This window comes from Pituophis catenifer, unplaced genomic scaffold, assembly GCF_029215685.1.
Source record: "Pituophis catenifer annectens isolate HBS135680 unplaced genomic scaffold, rPitCat1.0.hap2 SCAF_6, whole genome shotgun sequence".
Lineage (NCBI taxonomy): Eukaryota > Metazoa > Chordata > Lepidosauria > Squamata > Colubridae > Pituophis > Pituophis catenifer.
In genome coordinates, this window is record NW_027256886.1 from 3,952,304 (window position 1) to 3,973,502 (window position 21,199).

Sequence of the window (21,199 nt, forward strand, 5' to 3'; positions counted from 1 at the left end):
GCAGGGCTCATCAGAGCCCAGTATTTCCCCGACTGCATCGCTGCAATGCCAAACCGGAAGTTTGTGTTGTAAATATGATCTTGAGGTGAGCTCAAATTGTATTTTGAATTTGTTAGGTACCTTTATTTTAATATGTATAGTAATTAATATGATCAAAGTATTACAGAAAAAGCTTTCATTAAAATTATTTTATATTTATGCATTTTAGTTCTCTATTACATGTTTTCAATCTTTTTTGCTGTTTTTTCATATGCCTTCATACTATTATTTTTTAAGTTCCTAAGTACTTCTACTGTCTTTCATTCTTTTATTTTATTTAATTATTTATTTATTTTAGTTAATGGCCTTTTAAGCTTCCTCCGCGTGAGTAGGAGTTCACTTTTTGAATAGTAAGAATTATATGTCGGGGGGGGGGAGCATCAGGATTTTAGAGATGCTTAGGTGGGCATGGTCAAAAAAAGCTTGGGAACCACTGACTTAGATGAAATAGGCCATGTATCAATTTGATAAATGAATAAAAAAAATATTCTGCATATGGAAATGATACTGCAAAGCTGGTTTATTGCTGCTATGGTTGTTTCTTTCAGCCTTCACTCAGGGTACGTCTGTTGAAATGGCAACAGAAACTATTCTTGAGCTGAAATTTTAAAATCTATTCAGGGGAAAGGCAGGATTTTTTTCCCTGGATGATCGCACTCTTAGACAGAAAGGGGAAAAAACATAGTTAAATCAGTCTCCGAGATGATGGTCTTCGGTAGTATTACAGTCAGTGAACAGAATTTGCCAGTCAAGAGATAAGAGATCAGCATCTATGAGATCATAGTTGGCTTTTTTAAAGTTATAATTGGGGAACCCGTTGTTATAATTATCTTTGTAAGGACGTATATTGAGACAAAAATCAATCATGCTGTGATCACTGTTGGAAAAGGGTTCTTTTATTTGTAGACCATACATTGAGTTTAAACTGTTGCAGAAGATAAGATCAAGGCAGTTGTTGAGTTGTTACTTACTAGTTGATCCAGTCCTAGATTAGTGACAGCATTATACAGGGTTGCATGTATGGGTTCAGTTGTACATTCATTTATGATCCAATTAATAAGAGGTAGATTGAGAGATAGATAAGAAAGATAAGAGGGTGTGGGCAGGAGGCTGCCCATGTTAATAGTGAAGTTAGCTTGTTTGCATGGTCAAGGTTATAATCAAGGGCTAAGAAGAAGTAAGAAGTAAGAAGCAAAATATGGTATTTAAGGACAGCTCGCAGATGATGGTCTTAGAAAGAGCGAATTCTTGTGTAACTTGAATATTTTTTAGATTTATGGACTTTTTATAGAAGATAGCTATTTAGATCTATTTAAATCTATTTAGATCAAATCATTCAGATGCAACTGGTTTTCAGGAAGCACTTGGGGAAAGGTCCCAGAAGCCTTCTGTTGGGAATCTACTCCAGAATACAGGGATAGAGACTAGGCAGGATTAACCCCAAGGGACCGCTTTCTTTGCATTGATTCAGAAGAAGATTTTGAATAATCAAATAATTCTGGAAGAGGAATTGCCAGAAAATACAAGTGGAGCAATATTGGGAAAAATGTCTCCTATAGAAAGTGATTATACTATAACTAGAAAGGGCTCTAGATGAGACATTTGGATCCAGTCTACATTCAGGCCTAAGTATGGGATAAAAAATGCATTGGCTGCTCTTGTAGATCTTCTGCCCTGGAATGTGGGTGGATAGATAGAAGCCCCTTTCTTCTTCTGTTAATTCTGTCAGCAGCATTTCATCGCTTCAAGCATGGTATCATTTTGGATTATCTCTGAAGTTTGCTCTGGCTGGAGAATGGGAAGTCCACAAGAGAAATCTAGTAAAAATGAAAATAGATACTAAGACTAAATGGAAAGTTAATACACTTTTTGGACACCCAAAAGTAACAAAGGGTAAACAATTGAAAAGCACATTTTTCATACACAGTTTCCTAGTCTTTGGTTGACCTTGTTAGATATGTTTTGCGATATATTGAACAAGTTTTGGTACAGACTAAATAGAAGCAAAGCACTATATTAAGTGAATAGATGTATAGAGGGAACATTTATCATAATAGCTACTCTTTAATAATTGTATGCTTTTTGGGGGGTTTTAAGTTTAATCCTTTGTGGGAATAGCACATAGTTTGTAAGGGTGTGGTGGCATTGCCACTTTTACAACAGGTGCTTCATTGAGTTTTTTCACTCCTTCAGGCAACCGGAAGCTAAAGGCCTTCAACAGGTTGGTCAGAAAAATGAAGATCTCAATTCTTGCCAGCAGCTCTCCCACACATATGCGTTGACCTATAGATGAGACAAAGCATTCATAAAGGGAATAATAATCACTTTCCTAGAATATATCCCATTAGCAAGGGAATCTAAAAAGATCTGTAACAGATGAAATAGATTTTCATGTTGAATTCTGGTATCTTCTAGCAGATTCAATTCCTAGTGCTGCCTAGGAATTGGGGAGAAATAATCCAGAATCGGGGTGGGTTCTAAATTTTTTTACTACCGGTTCTGTGGGCGTGGCTTATTTTTTGGGTGTGGCTTGGAGGTCATGTGACTAGGTGGATGTGGCTAGCTGGTCAGAGTCATTTCTGGAAGGTTCTCGCACTTACGACCAAGTCCTCGACTTACGACCCGACTCATTTGTTTGCTTTTAACACTGATCAGCTGTAGGGCGGCCCTTTGAAGCCCCCCGGCAAGAGTTTAAACAGTTTTTTTCCCTCTAGTCATCAGCTGGGACTCAGGAGGCAGCAATAGATTGGGGGTGGGACCAAATAAAAGGTAAGAATAACGTGGGTGGGTGGGAGGGGGGGGAGAACCGGTTCGGTGACGTCATATCGTCACCGCTACCGGCTCGGCCGAACCGGACCGAACTGGGAGGAACCCACCACTGTCCAGAATGTCAGCTTTGCTGTGACTACCATGGATCTGTCCAACTACTATTGGACCCCAGAGGCTGGTTTTTTGTTTATAGCCTAAGGGAATTTCAGACTCTCTTAGTTTTGAAACTAGAAGGAATAAGGATTCCTTGCTTTCCTGTTCAGGCCATGATGACCTCAGAACATCTCAGGGGTGGGGATGGTGAGAATCTATGAGTAATAAGATGCTTTGGGCTCATAGATGTACCTATTCCGAAGGGCAGAAACTCTTCCCGTTCAATGAACTTCCCATCTTTATCTAAAAAATGATTTGGGTTGAATTCTTCAGGTGTCTCCCATTGTTCAGGATCAAGAAGAACAGAGCGCAGGTCTGGCCAAATAATGGTCTCCTGCAAACAAAGAGATGATTAAACAGAACAGTTTCATAATTGCAACAGGTAAAAAAAGTACCAACAATATGGATGAAGCATTTGGTTTTAGCTTGCCTTTATGGACACACCTTTGTGCATTTCCAGAGCAGTTTCAGAGAGCAATAGCTGCTCAATGTTTAGCTTCCTTTCTTCCATCCCTTCCATTTAAACAGAGAGGTGGGTGCCTATTTATCATATCACATTGCTCCAAGAAATGGACAAAAAACATATCCAGATATGACCAGTGATGCGATTTAAGTAATTTAACTGTCAGCCCTGGAAGCTATCTTTTTTTTTTTTTGGAGCTTCTGGCTGCCACATTTAGTGTCTGGGAAAACAGGAGGGGGGATTTCAAGGAGTCAGTGGAGAATTAGCATTCCTTTCTCTGGGAACCAAGAATCTGAATCTGCTGAATCTCAACACTGGATATGACTACAATTTTTACCTTAATTTCAGCCATTAATCACTTATCATCTTCCTAGAATAAATAGAAAATATTAATGGTTCTAGCTTTAAAATCTGAGCGGTGTTTGAATTCAAACTCATAATCCATCCCCACAAGTTTGCTATTCTTGGTTATTCAATTTTGCATGACTACATTGGCAGTTTACAAACAGAGAGTTTATGTCATATTCTGATTTTCCCTCCATGCTGGACTACTGCAATACAGCCTGAACATGTTCCTCACCTTTGGAATGTGGTAACCCCTGATCTTCACATCCTTTGTACTTTGCCTGGGAGCCCCAGCTAGCAAGACATATTTTAGACGCTGTACTTCATGAATAACAGCATTGGTGTAGGGCAGCTTCTTCCGATCCTGATAGGAAATTGACCGAGAGATGTCAAACACATCTTTAATCTCCTTCTGGACTTTCTCTAGAAAAAATAATGGAAATGAAGCTTTATTTTGTTCATTCAAGCCTGTTGCCACCAATGTTCTGGCCTTCTCCTTCAAGTTATTGCCAGCTTCTAGGCTCCATGTCAATTGGAATTCCAAAGTTGCAGTCCCAGTTGGACCTCCAATGCCTGTTGCCAGCTCATGGACCTTTATGCTGCTACTTGCACCAGATCACCTGACCAAGGACTCCAAATCTATCTCTGATCTCTGGGCATTGCACGCTTCCCACTAGTCTCTGATCTCTGATCTGGTACTTCACTGCCAAGGTCCCTGTTGACTCTCTGGGCCAGTTCTTGCTTCTACTTCCCCCAAATTCGCATTCTTCTGGGCTGCAGCTCTGATTCGAAGCTGGCTCTTCAATACATCTTCATCAGCCTTTCACTCTTAGCACAGATTCTCTACCTTGACCACTGGGTTAGACTCACTGTAGGCTCACTACCTCCTACCAGTCCCTCATTGTGCTGCCCCCCTCATGCACACATGCTCACAATGGAAAGTTCAAAAGTTATTATTCAAAACCCCAAAGGGTTTCAGTGATTAAATCAAACGTTGAATACCAAGCTTAGCATGAGACAAAATCTCAATAAGATTCAGGCCAAGAAATGCCAAACAAAGTCCAAAGCCAGTCCCATACACAGGATTGCAAATCAACCCGCACTGCATATCGACATAAATACAATCAAGAGAGTCCAGAGATATTTTACAAGAAGAGTCCTCCATTTCTCTAACCGCAATAAAATACCTTATGCCACCAGACTCCAAATTTTGGGCTGAGACAACTTAGAACTACGCCGACTTCAGTCTGACCTAAGCATAGTACATAAAATTATTTGCCACAATGTCCTTCCTGTGAATGACTACTTCAGCTTCAACCACAACAATACACGAGCAAATAATAGATACAAACTGAAGGTAAATCGTTCCGCATTCGATTGCAGAAAATATGACTTCAGTAACAGAGTGGTCAATGCCTGGAATGCACTACCTGACTCTGTAGTTTCTTCCCCAAACCCCCATAACTTTAACCTTAAACTGTCTACTGTTGACCTCACCCCATTCCTAAGAGGTCTGTAAGGGCGTGCATAAGTGCTAATATTCCTTTTTTACTTACTCTTTTCATGTATTCAAATTATGCTTATACTTTTACCTGTTTTCATATATATGCTTGACAAATAAACTTCTGACTTATGTTTAAGTCATAAAGAGCAGGAGGTAAGAAACCGGACACATTGTTCCAGCAACACCCATTACTTTGGATGGGATTCAATAGGCAATGCCAGTACAGTCCCTCACAATGGGTGAGATTGCCTCATCGTGAATAACCTGGCCAACCAGCATTGTGCCTGTCGGCCATGCATATCCTTTGATCAGGATGAAGTGCGGACTCCACCTCCTTAACCTCCTTTGACTGCCAGCAGATACTCGTGATCCCGGCCTGGGTCATCCAGGCTCACCTGTCACAACTGTGGCTCCCTCGGCTCTGTCTCAGCCTGCCACTCATCCAATAGTCCTGGCTGTGGTTGCCCCATCAGGCTGGAACTCTCCGCTCCCTGATCCATCTCTCTCCGTTGCCGCCATGCTCTCTTTCCCCGAAATGTCAAGACCCGGCTCCTCCTTCTCTTCCTCCTCTAAATTCACATCAGGAAAGTGGTCTGCAGGAGGGTCCATTACACTCATCCTGGTTATGTCCCTCAGTGCTTCAGACAATGGTCCTAGGCCTCAGCCCCTCTGGAACCACCTGTTGGCTGGCTCTGCCTCTTCTACCCCAAGCTTGGTAGACTTCTGCATTGAAAGTGTTAAATCTGACCTGATTTGCACTGATTTCCAGTTTTTAGCTAAATATTTTATTGAAAGAAGGAAGAAGGCTCTATGTTCATTTATTTAGCATACGGCAGGCTTTCTCTGTCGACATTCTTAGATTTCCTTTAATCCTGCTAAATTCATAATTCTGCTTATAGAATCAAGAATCTACATTGGAAATTATTATGAAGAATTGATTTCAAATAATTTTGGTGTATTTTAAAACCTGAGAGTGACTCTTGTTCCATGCCTGTCTCACCTTGGATGTTGGGATGATTGGTCAAGAGGAGAAGTGCCCACATCAGAGTAATCATGGTTGTCTCTGTTCCAGCAAGAAAAAAATCAAAAATACACAGAGCCAGGTTCTCTTCATTGTAGGTCGATTCTGAGTCATTCTTGCTCTGAAGTTTAAAATGGAAAATAAAAATTACAACAAATTCTATCCAGGTTTTCTGTAGTAATTTTTTATCTTTGTATCTCAAATTTAGAGAATAAATACATTCCTGGTGGTTATGTAGGAATATCAATGCAGGAGAATAATATTGTTGCTGGTAGATTCACATTAAGACACGATTTTAGTTATGCCCAAAGTGATGCATGTGACTGCTCTAATTATCAGATTTTGTGGCTATTATGCAATACCATGACAATTTATGCAATGTTTAGAATGTGGATAATTCTCAACTTACTATCATTCATTTGGTGATCATTCAAAGTTTTAATGGCACTGGAAAAAAGTGACTTACAACAGGTTTTCATACCATTGCAGCATCCCTGACCCTAACCTTAACCCTAACCCTGGGGTCATGCAATCACCATTCGTAACCTTCCCAGCTGGCCTCTGACAAGCAGAGTCAATGGGGAAAGCCAGATTTGCTTAATGAACACATAATTCACTTAACAAATGCACTGATTCGCTTAACAGGTCTGGCAAGAAATGGGGCAAAATTCACTTAATAGCTGCTTTGCTTAGCAACAGAAATTTTGGGCTCAGCTGTGGTTGCAGGTTGAAGGCTACCTGTGCTAGATTCTTGTGAGACAACATTAACCTTGCAGCAAACCAGTGCAACTTTGTGAAGAATTGGGGGACAACTGATACAATACAGGCCATTTGTCTAGTGATAGAAGATTGTCAGAATTTAGGCAGCATGACTAGTATTATAAGATAAACCCAGGAGCAAAACACAGCACACAGAGCCTTTAGATAATTAACAGTGGTTTTATCTACAGCTAAATATATAGACATATACATGGTAAATACCTTATCATACAGCTACTGACACAAGGAGAGCAATGAGTTACACCATGAGAGAGAACATGAGTAGAAGAGAAAACACTGTCTAATGGCTTCCCTTATATAGGCAGCTTCTTACCAGCTTCTTAAAGCAGCAGGAACCGTGTTGCTTCATTCCTATTGCATCAGCTTTCATCTTGATAAGCAACCCATCACAAATATGGCAGTCACTGAGCTAAAAAAAGCTTTTAAACAACTATCACATGGCCTGTTTCTTTCTCAACCACAAATGGTCCAATTCTCACCATTGCTCTTTATACTTAGTACGTACACTGTAACCAGAAACCTTCAATTACAACACCCATGGATGCTATTATATGCTGATGATATCATGTAGAGAGTGGAACCTTTGAACCATTCATTCAAAGGTGGAAAACCTGCCTTAATGGTTTAGGAATGAAGGCCAGTATTAAGAGGACTGTATAGCTTGAATCTGTTAACCAGACCAATGATCCACTCAAGACTGATGGAATGAAATTGTAAATAAAGTGACTCACGATAACTTCAAATCAAGAACCTTTTTCTGAAAACATTGGAGAGGAAGACCTTTTTTCCTTGTTTCAAACTGTTTTACATTTTACAGATGGTTAAGACTGTAAAAGTATCTGTCCTTTGCTGAACATTTCAGGGAAAATAATCATTTCAGTATAAATCAATCAAGAATCCCTGTTAATTCTTCTCCCTCTTAATGGAATTACTTTATAAAAAGGGGAAAGAAGTGATAGGCAAACACGAGAGGATGACAAATGATAATAATTCTAGCTTACTCCACAAAGAATCTCCCTTGTTTAATGAGAGTTTAAGATTGCAAAAGTACGGACTTCTGGGAAGATGGCTAACAGAGCACATGGCCCAGGGAGAGATCTCTGAAGGATTTTTTCCTTGGGGTGTAGCTCTTCTGCTTTTTAACTGGCATCCCATCAGTTTCTATGACCCTCCCGGCCAGGTTGTGTCGAAGAACTTACCCTCTGAACCCTCCAATACAGCTGTAAACCGGCAAACAGCTTCTGGAGTTGAACCCCAAAGCTATCTGCATGTCAAAAGCTGGGAGGGGAGGGACTCAGTGGTGGGTTGCCCCCGGTTCAGTCCGGTTCTATAGAACTGGTAGTAAAACCAGCAGGAAGTTCTGCCCACCTGCCATGATGTCATAATTGTCGATCTGCGCGCGTTCCCATTGCAAACTGGTAGTAAAGGTAAGTAGAACCCACCTCTGGAGGGGCTGCAATCTGTTTGAGGTTGAGGAAGCAGTTGTTTTGAAATTCACCTTTCAAACAGACAGTAAGTTATGTCTTTCTCTTCTTAATCACCTTCAACGACTTTTAATCTTTTTAAAGTCAACTTAAAAAGAAGCTCTTTCTAAGTACAGCCCGCTGTACCTTTTTGAAGACTTATGCCATTGTAGGGATTTCTTTTTGTCTCAAAGAACAAAGAAGGCTGATAAGGCAAGCCAAATTAAGGAAGTGTGGTGAAAGAAAAAAAGCTGATGGAGAAAGATGAAGGCTGGAAGCTGTGATTTTAGTTTACTATTGCAGTAACTGGTAGCTTCATCTTCTTAGCTGTGGGTGCCTAAAATCTTCTGATTCTGATTAAAAGAGGAAGCCAAGATGGTGGAGCAAAGTATAAGAGATATGTTTGAAAGGTCTCTAAATAGAATGTGCCAATTTGTTGACTAGCTGTTCTCTGGTGATAAAAAAAAATCCTCTCAAATTTGTTCAGAGATGCAAACATGTGGAGAATGTTACCAAATTGCCGAGGCAACTTCACAAGTAGCTGAAAATGCAGAGGAGTTTATCACAGTTTTGGAAGAACCTGATATTAACTTTCACTACTATGGTTATAAACCTCTCAACACAACTGAAATAAGAGTGTCGAGAAAGAAGATAAATTTGGGGCTTTTTCTTTAAGGACATTAACAAGGTTGAGGATCTCGTGATAAAAAGAAAGGCCTATAAATCTTTGATAAAACTTCCAGAGAAGAAAAAAAATTTACTCCATGAAGAAAAGCTAGAAGGAATGACTTAAACTTAAAGAGTTAACTGGAATTAGGATGGAATTTTCTTCTTGTTATGTGCAGCTGAAAGAAAGGTTTAACCCAAGATTTTTCTTTCTTTTTCTCTTTCCCCCTGTATCTCACACCCCCTTTTCCCCACTCCATTTCCCTCCCCTATTTTCTTATTTTTTTCTTCTTTTCTTTGTATTTTATATAATAAAATAAAACCTTAATAATAAAAAAAGATTGCAGAAGTACAATATAACTCTTATTTAGAAGTAACCTGAATTAACCTGAAGTAACCTGAATCGGCTAAATTCAGAATAGAAATTGAATGCAAAAGGGGGAAAAATCCAGTGAAGACAATTTCAGTAGCCCCTCCTGTTTGCTTATAGCAAGGAACATAATAATTTCTCCTTTATGTATTAAACCATACCTTGTCAATCTGAAGAAGATAGTGATCAATGAAATCTTGTGGCTCATGCAGAGCGCTAGATTCCTTGTGTTTCTCTATTTCCTGCTTTGCAAAGGAAGTGATCACCTCTACAGAAGCCAACGCCTCCTTGTGAGGGCCTGGGAGGTAGTTCATTAATTGTCGAAACAAAGCAAACAGCTAATAGAAATGGGAAAGGAAAAGTTTATTTATTCCCCAACTACAACTAAAGAAAACTCTAAGCAGCTCACAGTAATAGACAACACTTAATAAACAAAGAAAAACATTACTAGCACATTAAAACATGGCAAGGTATTATTAAGCAGTACTAACTCTTCACATGATCTTAATTCTATCCCTCTATTAATACGGCCTAAGACTCTGTTGGCTTTTTTGGTGGCTACATTCAAAGAAGTTCTAGAAGTCTGGATGGAAGCAATGGGTTTAAATGATAAGGAAGCAGATATTGGTATCATCTTAGGAAAAATATGTAAGAACTGTTTAATGACGGACTGACCCAGGAAGTGATAACCATCTTTTCGAGAGCAGTTTAAACATGGGGTGGACAGCCATCTACTGGTGAAACTGAAATGATGGATTTCTTCATGGGCAGAACCACTTTGGTACAGTGGTTAATGTACCAATCTAGAAACTGAGATATTGTGAGTACTACTCCCAACTCAAGCACTAAGTCAACTGGGTGATGGTGGACAGGTCCTGCTCTCTCAGCCCTAGGAAGTAGGCAATGAAAAACCACTTCCAAAACCTGGACAAGAAAACTGCAAAGACTTGTCCAGGTTTTCACCTTGAGTCAAGACTGATTTAAGGACAGACACACCTACTGGAAATAATAGTACAATACAATAGATGATTTCCAAGACGTCCTTCATGGATACTATTCATGTTTACATGAAATTATTGATATAAATATATGGTAGGCTTTGTGGGAGCTTTAATATAAAACATGACTCACCCCATGAAAAAAGCTACCAGAGAATTTCACAAGAATTTCAAGGGCTTGAATTAACTTTTGGAAGTTTTCATCGTCAGGAGCAAACTGATGTCCAAAACTCAATGCACATATGACATTAGAAACTGCATTTATTACTGGAAGTGATGGGTCAAATGGCTGTCCTGAAAATGAAGGTATTTTATAATGAATGTTTAAGGAAGAGAGCTTGTAAGGGGATGAAGGAATATAATTGGGAACTCTACCAATTGTTTCAAAAAAAAATAATTAAAAAATCAAATCCATCAAATCAAATACATGTGTTCTTTTTTGAAATACGCAGAATGGAAAAAAATCCTGCAGACAGAGACCTGAGCCATTACCCCCAAATTACATACCTTTTGTTTGTCTAAAGATCTCCACCAATGTCTGAGCTCCATCTTCTATTTGATGCTCAATGCTTTTCTTGCCCAGGCCTAACATCCGTAGAGAACTGATGCCAATGTGTCGCTGCTGTTTCCAGATGTGACCATTGGAATTAATAATTCCTGAGGACATCAGCAGACAATGATAAATGATTCCTGATGACATTCATGTTAAAAAAAACCACTTAAGTGCTAAATACGTTTCTGGATTTCAGGTGGAAATACCAAAACCTTGTGGCATGTTGCCACTTTGTAAGATTCTGGCTATGTTATTTTTGATTTAAAAAATATTTATTCGTTTTGGGAGTCACAACGGGAGACGCATGTGGTATAGTGACCCCAGATGCAATACCCCAGCTTCTATCTTATATGATGGACATCAGAAGCTTCTCAGTTGATGTAAACATTCATGAAAGAGAACATATGTGACAGGATCTTCTCAAGGGTGGCAGGATCCATCCGCAATTTTCTCCTACAAGGTTGAAACTAACCAGCAAAATAGGCAAATGGCTTTTTTATTCAACAAGTTTAATCAAATTAGCAATAAAGGAGAATATTTGTAGCTCAGTGTTGAAATGTAGGGTCCTTGAGTGTTTTCTTGCAGGCTTTTCACTACCCAAATTCTAGGTAACATTATCAGTGCTTATGATCAAGTTATGCCAATGATTAAGTACAACATTTTAAATTGTTTTATATAAGCTATCAATAAATTAAGGAACAGTTATAAGTAAAGTTTACTTAAAGTTAACTAAGCTTATTATATTGTGAACCAGCATATGATAGTGCGTTTTAAGCATGTGTGATAATAAATGATCAATACTTTATTTTTAAAAACTTCAAATTAAGGAGTTAGAGAATAATATATTTCAAAGATACATCATCAGGTTCGCCTGATTCGCCAGTTGCGTCCCTTTCTAGATCGGGACTCGTTACGCACAGTCACTCATGCCCTTGTCACTTCTCGTCTGGACTATTGTAACGCTCTCTACATGGGGCTCCCCTTGAGGTGCACCCGGAGGCTCCAACTGGCGCAGAGTGCGGCCGCGCGGGTGGTTATGGGAGCAGCGTGGAGCTCCCATGTAACACCTCTCCTGCCCGAGCTGCACTGGCTCCCGGTGGTCTTCCGGGTGCGCTTCAAGGTTCTGGTTACCACCTTTAAAGCGCTCCATGGCTTAGGACCTGGTTACTTACGGGACCGCCTACTACCATCAATAGCCTCCGACCGACCAGTACGCTCCCACAGAGAGGGGCTCCTCCAGGTGCCGTCGGCCAAACAATGTCGGCTGTCGGCCCCTAGGGGGAGAGCCTTCTCTGTGGGGGCACCGATGATCTGGAATGAGCTCCCCCCAGAGATACGGAGGATTCCGGATCTGCGCACCTTTCGCCGCGAGCTGAAGACTCTTTTATTTCATCAAGCTGGCCTCGCCTAAATCTTCTCCCTTTTAAGTGTAAATTTTAAATTTTTACTGTATTTTAAAATATGGGTATTTTAAATTATGGGTATCAATTCAGCCTAATTTATTTAATTCATTTTATTCGATTTTAAATTTTGTATATGTATGTGTTTTATTTCATGGCTGTTCACCGCCCTGAATCCTTCGGGAGAAGGGCGGTATAGAAATTCAATAAAATAAAATAAATAAATAAAATAAATAGATGCAAGATGGAAGGGTACAAAATGATTGAATAAATGAAGCAATAGGTTTAGTGTCACGTTCCGGTGTTTAGCAGACAAGAAATGCAAACAAGAAAGTTACTTGGGTACTTTTCATCTGGCAATCCGGAAACCCGGCACAGAGTGACAAACAGTAAACAAAATAAAGTCAGTGCTAGTGTGGTTTAACCCTCCACCCCTTAAATACCCTTTACCCCACCCCCACAGTTCCACCACCTGGGCCCCGCCCCATATAATTACCACCCCTCACACGCCACCACTTTGCCAGTGTCCTTGCAGCTGCAGAGTTTTCCATCTGGCATGCCATGTTTTCGGCATGCCAGGCTCCCTGTGCCTAGTCTGCCACCCATATGGTCTACTGTGCATCAACTGTTTACGATGACGGCCTCCTGAGAGCTCTTTAGCTGTGGCAGGCTTGTCAGGGCTGTGCCCACCCTCCCTACAGCACGAGGGGAGACCCGTGGTATGTATGGCCACTCCGTGGTTCAGCTGTGTGGCTTGCAGGCTGTCAGCAGCGTTCGGCAGGTGTGGCTTTGGGTGTGAATTTCAGCAGGCGCGTTCCAGCTGGCGGCTCTCCATCCCCGCCCGAATGGCAGCCCCGGCACGGAGAGCCGTGGGCTGACATTTAGTATGTATAAACAAATTAAGAAAATGCCTAAACAAATGTATGACATTTTTGATAGTCCTTGTGAAAAGGATAAATGTCCAGAATCTCATATTTAAAAAGGACTCAAAACAATCTTCTGGGCATTAGACCATGTATGGATGATCTTCAGGATGAAATATTTGAATGCAGGGTGTCAGAGAAAACATTGCAAATGTTAAGATCAATCAATCAGAATAGAGCTGGAAGTGATCTTGGAGGTCTTCTAGTCCAAACCCCTGCTTACGCAAGAGATCCAGAGGTGGTATTCAGCAGGTTCTGACCAGTTCTGGAGAACTGGTAGCGGAAATTTTGAGTAGTGCAGAGAACCAGTAAATATCATCTCTGACTGGCTCCATCCCCATCTATTCTATTCTGCAAAATCCCCATTTCCTCCTGATCAGCTGGGACTTGGGAAGCAGAGAATAGATGGGGGTGGTGCCAGTCAGAATTTTTACCACTGGTTCTCTGAACTACTCAAAATTTCCACTACCGGTTCTCTAGAAGGTCAGAACCTGCTGAAACCCACCTCTGCAATGGAGGTGATTGATTGAGTAATAACAGCCCATTGTTCCAGTCTGTCAAGATCTTTTTGGATCCTGAGCTTGTCTTCTAGGATGTTGGCTATTCTTGAAAGCTTAGTGTCATCTGCAAATTGAATGGGTTCTCCTTCTATTCTTTCATCTAAGTTATTTATGACGATATTAATGGGGCCTAAAACGGAATCAACTCCTGTTGACTTCTTTTTAAAAAAACTGTTGTCTTCTCTTTTTTTAGTTGTCATTTATTTTGGTATTGAATGTAGTTATTTAAATTGTTATTTTGATTTCAAGCAAGATCATTAAAGCTGCTGATTTTATTCCAATTTTAGAAATGTTATTAGCTTAGAATAGATCCCAATTAAATCTAATTCCATGACTATGTAGGTAATCAATATGAAAGGAATGCTTTAGGTCAGTGGTCCCCAACCCCCGGTCCGCGGACCGGTGCCGGGCCGTGGAGTACCTGGCACCGGGCCGCGCAGCGGCCAGGGGACATGAACGCTGCAGCGCAAAGGCTCCTGGGCCGTGCGCAATGGGCCGTGCGCAAAAGCTCCTGGGCCGTGCCCCCACCCCTGCGCGCGCTCAGCGGGCCGCGGCGATAAAAAGGTTGGGGACCACTGCTTTAGGTGGTTTGATCCAGTTGTGAAATCCAATTTTTTTTACTACCGTTTCTGTGGGCATGGCTTGGTGGACATGCTGTGACTGGGTGGGCATGGCTTGGTGGGTCTGGCAGGGGAAAGATACTGCAAAATCCTCATTCCCACCCCACTCTGGGACCAGACAGAGGTGGTATTTGCCAGTTCTCCAAACTACTCAAATTTTTTGTTACTGGTTCTCCAGAAGCTGTCAGAATCTGCTGGATTTCACCCCTGGGGTTGATCACATAGAGAGAATTGGTTAAAATCAAATTTGCAAAATTTGAAGAAAGTGGCCAAATTTGAAGAAAGAGGAAAAAATATTACTCAAAAAGAAAGGATTAATGGAAGGAAAATGAAGAATTTTAGTTGAATGGGGATGTTGAGAACCTCAGAAGAAAAAGGTGGATGTTTAGTGAAAAAGAAGTAAATGTCTAAGAATATAGGAATGTAATGAACCAGATAGAATGCAATGGAGATGTATAATAATTTGGTAGAAAGTGAATTATAGCTATATATACTTTTGCTTACCTCATGCCATTAAGTCATTTTGTTAACTATCTCTTACTTCCCCCTGCCCCATGTTATGCATAATACCACCAAAAATTATAATAGTCTGATGGTTAGTTAGGTACAATTTCTTACTACTTGCACTTACCCCTTCCTTTTCCTACAGTAGTTAAGAATGCACCCTCTGGTCGATCAGAGAATTCTTCTGGGAAGCTGGTCATTACTTCTTTCACAGTTTTGAATCCAGACAGCACTACTAGAAGGCGAGGTCCAAGCCACAAAGAGTATATATTTCCATATTGTTTTGCAGGCTGCCAAGTGAATCAAAGTTGAGAATGTTACAATCAAATAAAACAGATTGTTTATAGTTAATGTGCCAGAATGAATCCTCAATTCCAAGACCTTTCACCTTATTTTCTCTCTCTAAGATTCCTGCCCAGAACTTTTGCTCTTTTGCTTCATTTATTTTCCTCAGATGTTCCTTTCTCTATGTTTCTACTTGAAATCTACCATCTCCCGATTGCTCGGATGAGAGATGATCTTCTTACTGCATCTATGACAACTCACCATGGCCAACTTGCCGCAGCCAACTCATCACGAGACAACTCACAATGGCCGATTTGCCACAGGACAACTTGCCGTGGAAAGAGTTACCCTAATATTGAAGAAATAGTTCAATAGAATCATTAAAGAAAGGATGCCAAAGAAGGGACAAAATAAAATGTGGATGACAAAAATTAGAATTTTTAAATTATGTTAAATAATTAAATTGAATTGTTGAATTATGCTGTGGCGAGTTAGCCATGGGGAGTTGTCCCATAGTGAGTTGGCCATGGTGAGTTGTCCACAACAAATTGACTGTGTCGAGTTGGCCATGGCAAGATGACTGAGGCAAACTGTCCCATTCTGCTTCTTACTACCCAGTCCTTCTGCGACTGACAAATAGCAATAGCACTCAGACTTATCTACTGCTTCACGGTGCTTTACAGCCCTCTCTAAGTGGTTTACAGAGTCAGCCTATTTGCCCCCAACAATTTGGGTCCTCATTTTACCCACCTTGGAAGGATGGGAGGCTGAGTCAACCTTGAGCTGGTCAGGATCGAACTTCAGAAATGCAGCCAGCAGTCAGCAGAAGTAACCTGAAGTACTGCATTCGAACTACTGAGCCCCACATAGGTGAGCCATAGCTTGTCTATGAGTCACATCTTTTGAACACTACCATTTGGATGGTTTTCAGAGGCTTTCTCAACCTCTTTGCCTTCTGCTTTTTTCAGCCATCAACTCCTCAGCTTTCCAACTGCAATTACATTGATAGTACATTCTACAGCAGGGATGTCAAACTCAACGCCTGCGGGCTGGATCCGGCTCGTGGGGTGCTTAGACCTGGAAACAGCAAAGGACCAGCCCACAGTGCCTCTGCTAGCAAAAACGGAGCTCAAGAGGTCCCCCCCCCATGAGCTTTGTTTCCACTGGCAGAGGGCTCCATTTTCTCTAAAACTAAAAACAAAAGGAGAAATGTTTCCCCTTTTGCATTTGAGCATGCAACAAGGGACAGGAAAGGTGAATGGGAAAGAGGAAAGAAAAAGATGGGAAGAGAGCAAGGAAGTAAAAAATAAGGAAAGAGGGGAAGAAAGAAGAAAGAATGAAGAGGGAAGGGAAAAGAAAAAAGGAAGGAAGGAAGGAAGGAAGGAAGGAAGGAAGGAAGGAAGGAAGGAAGGAAGGAAGGAAGGAAGGAAGATTATAATGAGAATGCAGGAGGATCTGAGGAAAGTCCTGTCTTAGCACTTGGCCACCACAGGTGCCCAGACACGAATGACGTTGAGCTAACCATGCCTATCCCAGCCACACCCAGTCCACCACTCGAGGCCAAATACAACCCTGATGCAGCCCCCAATGAAAATGAGTTTGACACCTCTATTCTAGAGATTATGAACTGCCATGAACTATTGTTCTTCATCTAATGGATTGATGGAGTAATACAACCTCCATCTAAACAATTGGGTAAGCTGTTAAAACAATTGATCAACTTCCTTTTTTTGTTGTTCTATTTTTATTTTATTCAAAAGAAAAGTTAAAATACAAAATTCAAAAAATATGAAAAAAATGAAAAACTGCAAAACAAAAAGCTGTTTTAAAAAGTACATTAGAAAAAAGAAGAAAAAACTAACACACATGTACATATTATCTCCCCTAGTTGAATACTGATTAATTCATAAATAGTAGTTTCCCACTCATTGTGAACAGGCTCTCAAAATTTTTAAATCAAATTTATTTACAAATTATTGACCTGTCATCTTGATGCTATATTAATGAAAAAATAGATAACAACAAAAATAAAAAAGGCAAGATTAAAGCTTTAAATCCCTCTGTTAACAAACTGTTATTGTAATCAACTCATAGAAAATTTATCATGGCACCTTATCTATCCCAAATAATCCCAGGAGTTAACAATGATTCATCTGAGATTAAATATCCTTTGTTTCTTAATACAATCTCTTGTTGTATGATTAAATATAATAAATTTAATCTCCAAAATTGATCTATCTTCCCATATAAGTCCAGCTCAAATTGTTTTCCAGTTAAGTGTGATAAATCCATTCCCCAATCACCTTCAATCCTCCTAGGGAAAACCAATTTTTCACTTCTCCACTCAGTTAAGTTTCTCCTGTTGTAAAGAATTCAGGGAGATGTGTGCAATCAACTCAGTTATTTCTAAGTCTGTACCCAAAGGTGCTTTTTCAAGAGGCAACTGGACTTTCTGGTTTTTCTAAGTCTGTACAGTCCATTTTTCTTTCCAATGAATCTGCTGCTTTCAAATCACATTCCTTTTCTGAATCTAATTTATCCACGGCTACATGTATCTGAATACTTTCCATAGCCATTATCATTTCATCAAACTTTTTAAATTTCTAAAAGGGCTTTCAACTAGGGATTCCATGTTTGCAAACTTTTTTTTAGATATCCACATTTGCTTGACTATAATCTAATACATTGTTATTCTTTAACTTAGCAATAATAGATAAAAGAACACAGGAAACAAAAAATGCAGAAGGAAAGTAAAGAAATAGATAATGAAGCAGGGAAAATATTTTTCTGGATATTTTGATCCAAAATTAAAAGGAAAATTTAAAAAATAAGCTCCAAATATTGTGAAAATTAATAAAATGCAAAAACCCTGTGGTGAGTGTCCAATATAGTTGTAAATCAAATGAAAGCACTTTCACTACCCAAGAACACACTGTGTTTCCTTATACAAAAACAAACCTTATTCAAAACAACCACATAAGTTAAAGAGAGAAAAAAAGAACTGATACAGTCCAGCAGGAAGTTAAAATAAATCAGCATGCAGCCAGACAGTCAATTTTTAAAGATAAAAAGTAAAGTGAAGCAAACAATTCTAAAAGTGAAGTTAAAACCCAGGAATGCTTAAGAAAACTAACCTGCTGAGAGGAAGATGGATGAGTGGTGGCTTTTCTGACCACTCCCACAGGGAACTGGAATCTTCCCAGGAGAATCTATGGCTGTCCAAAAGCTGTCTTGGGTCATTTCTAAGTGCTTTCATTTAAATTGAGGAGCAGGACTGCCAAAAACCAGCTTTGGCAGCAAAATCAGCAGATTGGCAGCAGCAAAAATAATTTAAAAATTCATACCATTCAGCAGCCATCTTTAGGAGAAAATATTTAAGATTGAACTAGAATCTGCCTTCTAAAAATTCAGCCCCATTATTTCACATAGTGCTCTATGAAACAGCTATAAGCAAGTTTTTCCTGAATATTCTGGTATGATGAGGAAAATAACTAATCAAGTGTCATCACTAGCATTTGAAGAAATGTATTCCTCATTGTGTGAGAATATTTTACTAGATTAATGTTTGTCCATAAAGTTGGTATAAAGAAAACAAGTGAGAATGATCTTGTGTATTACTGGTTAGAATTAAATACCTTTAGGAAGTAATCTTCATGAAACCAAAACCCACTTGCCAAGGAAGTCCCAATGAGAGGTAGAGTGAAAGGACCGGGAGGCAAATGTCTTCGGGACCAGAGTTCTTTCAGGAAGAAGAGTATCAGCAGAGCAAGCAGCAAAACAAACAAAAATATCCCTGTCACCATCATTTTCCTGCTTTTTCTTTGATGCCCACTGGTGGATCTGAAGGTTGTGTACTTTTGTCTTATATATTCCATTGATGGGAAACAAATAAGCTACGTGTCTTTTGACACTGTCTCATTAGTGATGTGTTTTTGTCAACAAGTTATTATCACATTAATTGGGTTAATGAGGTTACCTCTGACCATGTGCCATTCAAATAATAGAGGAAGAGATGAAAAAATAATAATCAAGGGCTGTGCAATCCATTTTATCCCAAACATTGACAACATGCCAGAATTATTTTAAAATCCTAGTGTACCAAGTATCAAATTATACAGTAGGTTGAGAGCTATAGATGTTTAGAAATACCTATCAAAACATGATGTCACCAATCAGTTGCCTAACCCATGAGCACATCTGAAAATGATTCATGCTAAAGTTTTAGCAGGGACAATCACACATCTCTGAAGTATCACACTTAAAATGTTCCTTTTAGACAAGAGGCGATCACGCGCAAAGCACACGCACAAAGAGAACCAGTAGTAAAGTCGGTTAGAACCCACCCCTGGACAAGAGTACATGAAAACTAGTATTTGGATAGAAATTTGTTGAAGAGAACTCAATTTATACATGTCAACAAATACACATTGTTAATGGGAGTAATGGTGATTTAAATGAGCTGTGTGAAATCCAAAAAAGTATAAGACAAAGATGTCCTCTGACTCCACTGTTGTTTATTTTAGTACTGGAAGTTTTCAACAAAGAAAAATAATTAAGAATGAAAATTAAGAATGAAACTTATAACTGAGAGCTTTTGCTGATGATTTAGTTATTTTTCTATAAGATGTCAAAAGTGATATGGAATATCTGATGAAGAAGCTAAATGACTTTGTAGGTTTAACCAGTTTCAAAATAAATAGGCAAAAAACAAAAATGCTGGTTAAAAATGAAAATAGCCAAGACTGAACTTCTGATGAAGAAGTCACGTTTTAAGGTGGAGAAAAGTTAAATATCCTGGGGTCATGCTTACAAATAAAAATTCTAAATTGTTTCTAAATAATTTGGAACGTTCATGAAAATCAGGTGGTGTGCCACTGTCTGAGATTCTCCAGCCAGGATTTCAGCTCTTATACCAACCAAATTCCAAGTCAGAGGAAGAGAGATGGAAATGAGACCAAGAGCCTTGATAGTACAGTGGTTACGCACCCTGTTATTAACACAGCTGCCTGCAATTTACTGCTGGTTCGAATCTCTCCAAGGCTCAAGGTTGACTCAGCCTTCCATCCTTTCTAAGGTAGGTGAAATGAGGACCCAGTTTGTGGGGGCAATAAGCTGACTTTGTATAAATATACAAAAGGCTATGAAGGCTATTGCTTAACGCATTGTAAGCCGCCCTGAGTCTCCGGAGAAGGGCGGCATATAAATCAAATTAAAAAAAAAAAAAGCGGTATCAAGATATTTTGCTCCTTAGGTAACTGTTTGTGGGGCCCTGAATAAAGAATCAAGTATAAACTGTGAGTACTGCTGCTGTACTGTCTTCCTCATTGCCCAGGCCTTTGACTTCATTGCCCTGATGTTGGCAAATTTAACCAAATTTCTTATATGGTCTGCCTTCGATCTTCCTGACAAATTTGTGTACACTTGCTAACAAGATGGATGAAATACTCCTTTTAAACAGATACAATTCTGATTTTCACAGAGCAGCTGCCCTATGCTTTATTGAAATCTGGTTACATGATGATATTGATGACAACAGCATGCAAATTCCAGGGTTTCGGATACAGAGAGCAGACAGAATTGCAGAATCATCCGGTAAAAAGAAGGGAGGAGGCTTATGCTTATATATCAACAACAGCTGGTCTCAGAATATAACTATAATATATAAATTCTGTGATGAAAACTTAGAGTCTTTACTTATCAACTGTAAACCATTTTATTCTCCATGTGAGTTCTCCTCATTTCTACTAATTGCTGTTTATGTCCCCCCACAAGCCTGTGTAAAC

The 21,199-nt window shown here is 39.6% G+C and overlaps 1 protein-coding gene across 1 annotated transcript in view; it reads right to left on the reverse strand.

Moving 5' to 3' along the window:
* Positions 1–19,222, reverse strand: part of LOC139318626 (cytochrome P450 2J6-like) — a 69,097-nt gene extending 49,875 nt beyond the window's left edge. Inside the window, exons 1-4 of the mRNA XM_070946175.1 lie at positions 19,052–19,222; positions 9,735–9,911; positions 6,274–6,415; positions 4,005–4,192 (exon numbers count right to left, since the gene is read on the reverse strand). Coding sequence (XP_070802276.1) covers positions 4,005–4,192; positions 6,274–6,415; positions 9,735–9,911; positions 19,052–19,222 — 678 coding nt within the window. The remainder of the gene's footprint in view (positions 1–4,004; positions 4,193–6,273; positions 6,416–9,734; positions 9,912–19,051) is intronic.
* Between the last annotated feature and the right edge of the window lie 1,977 nt (positions 19,223–21,199).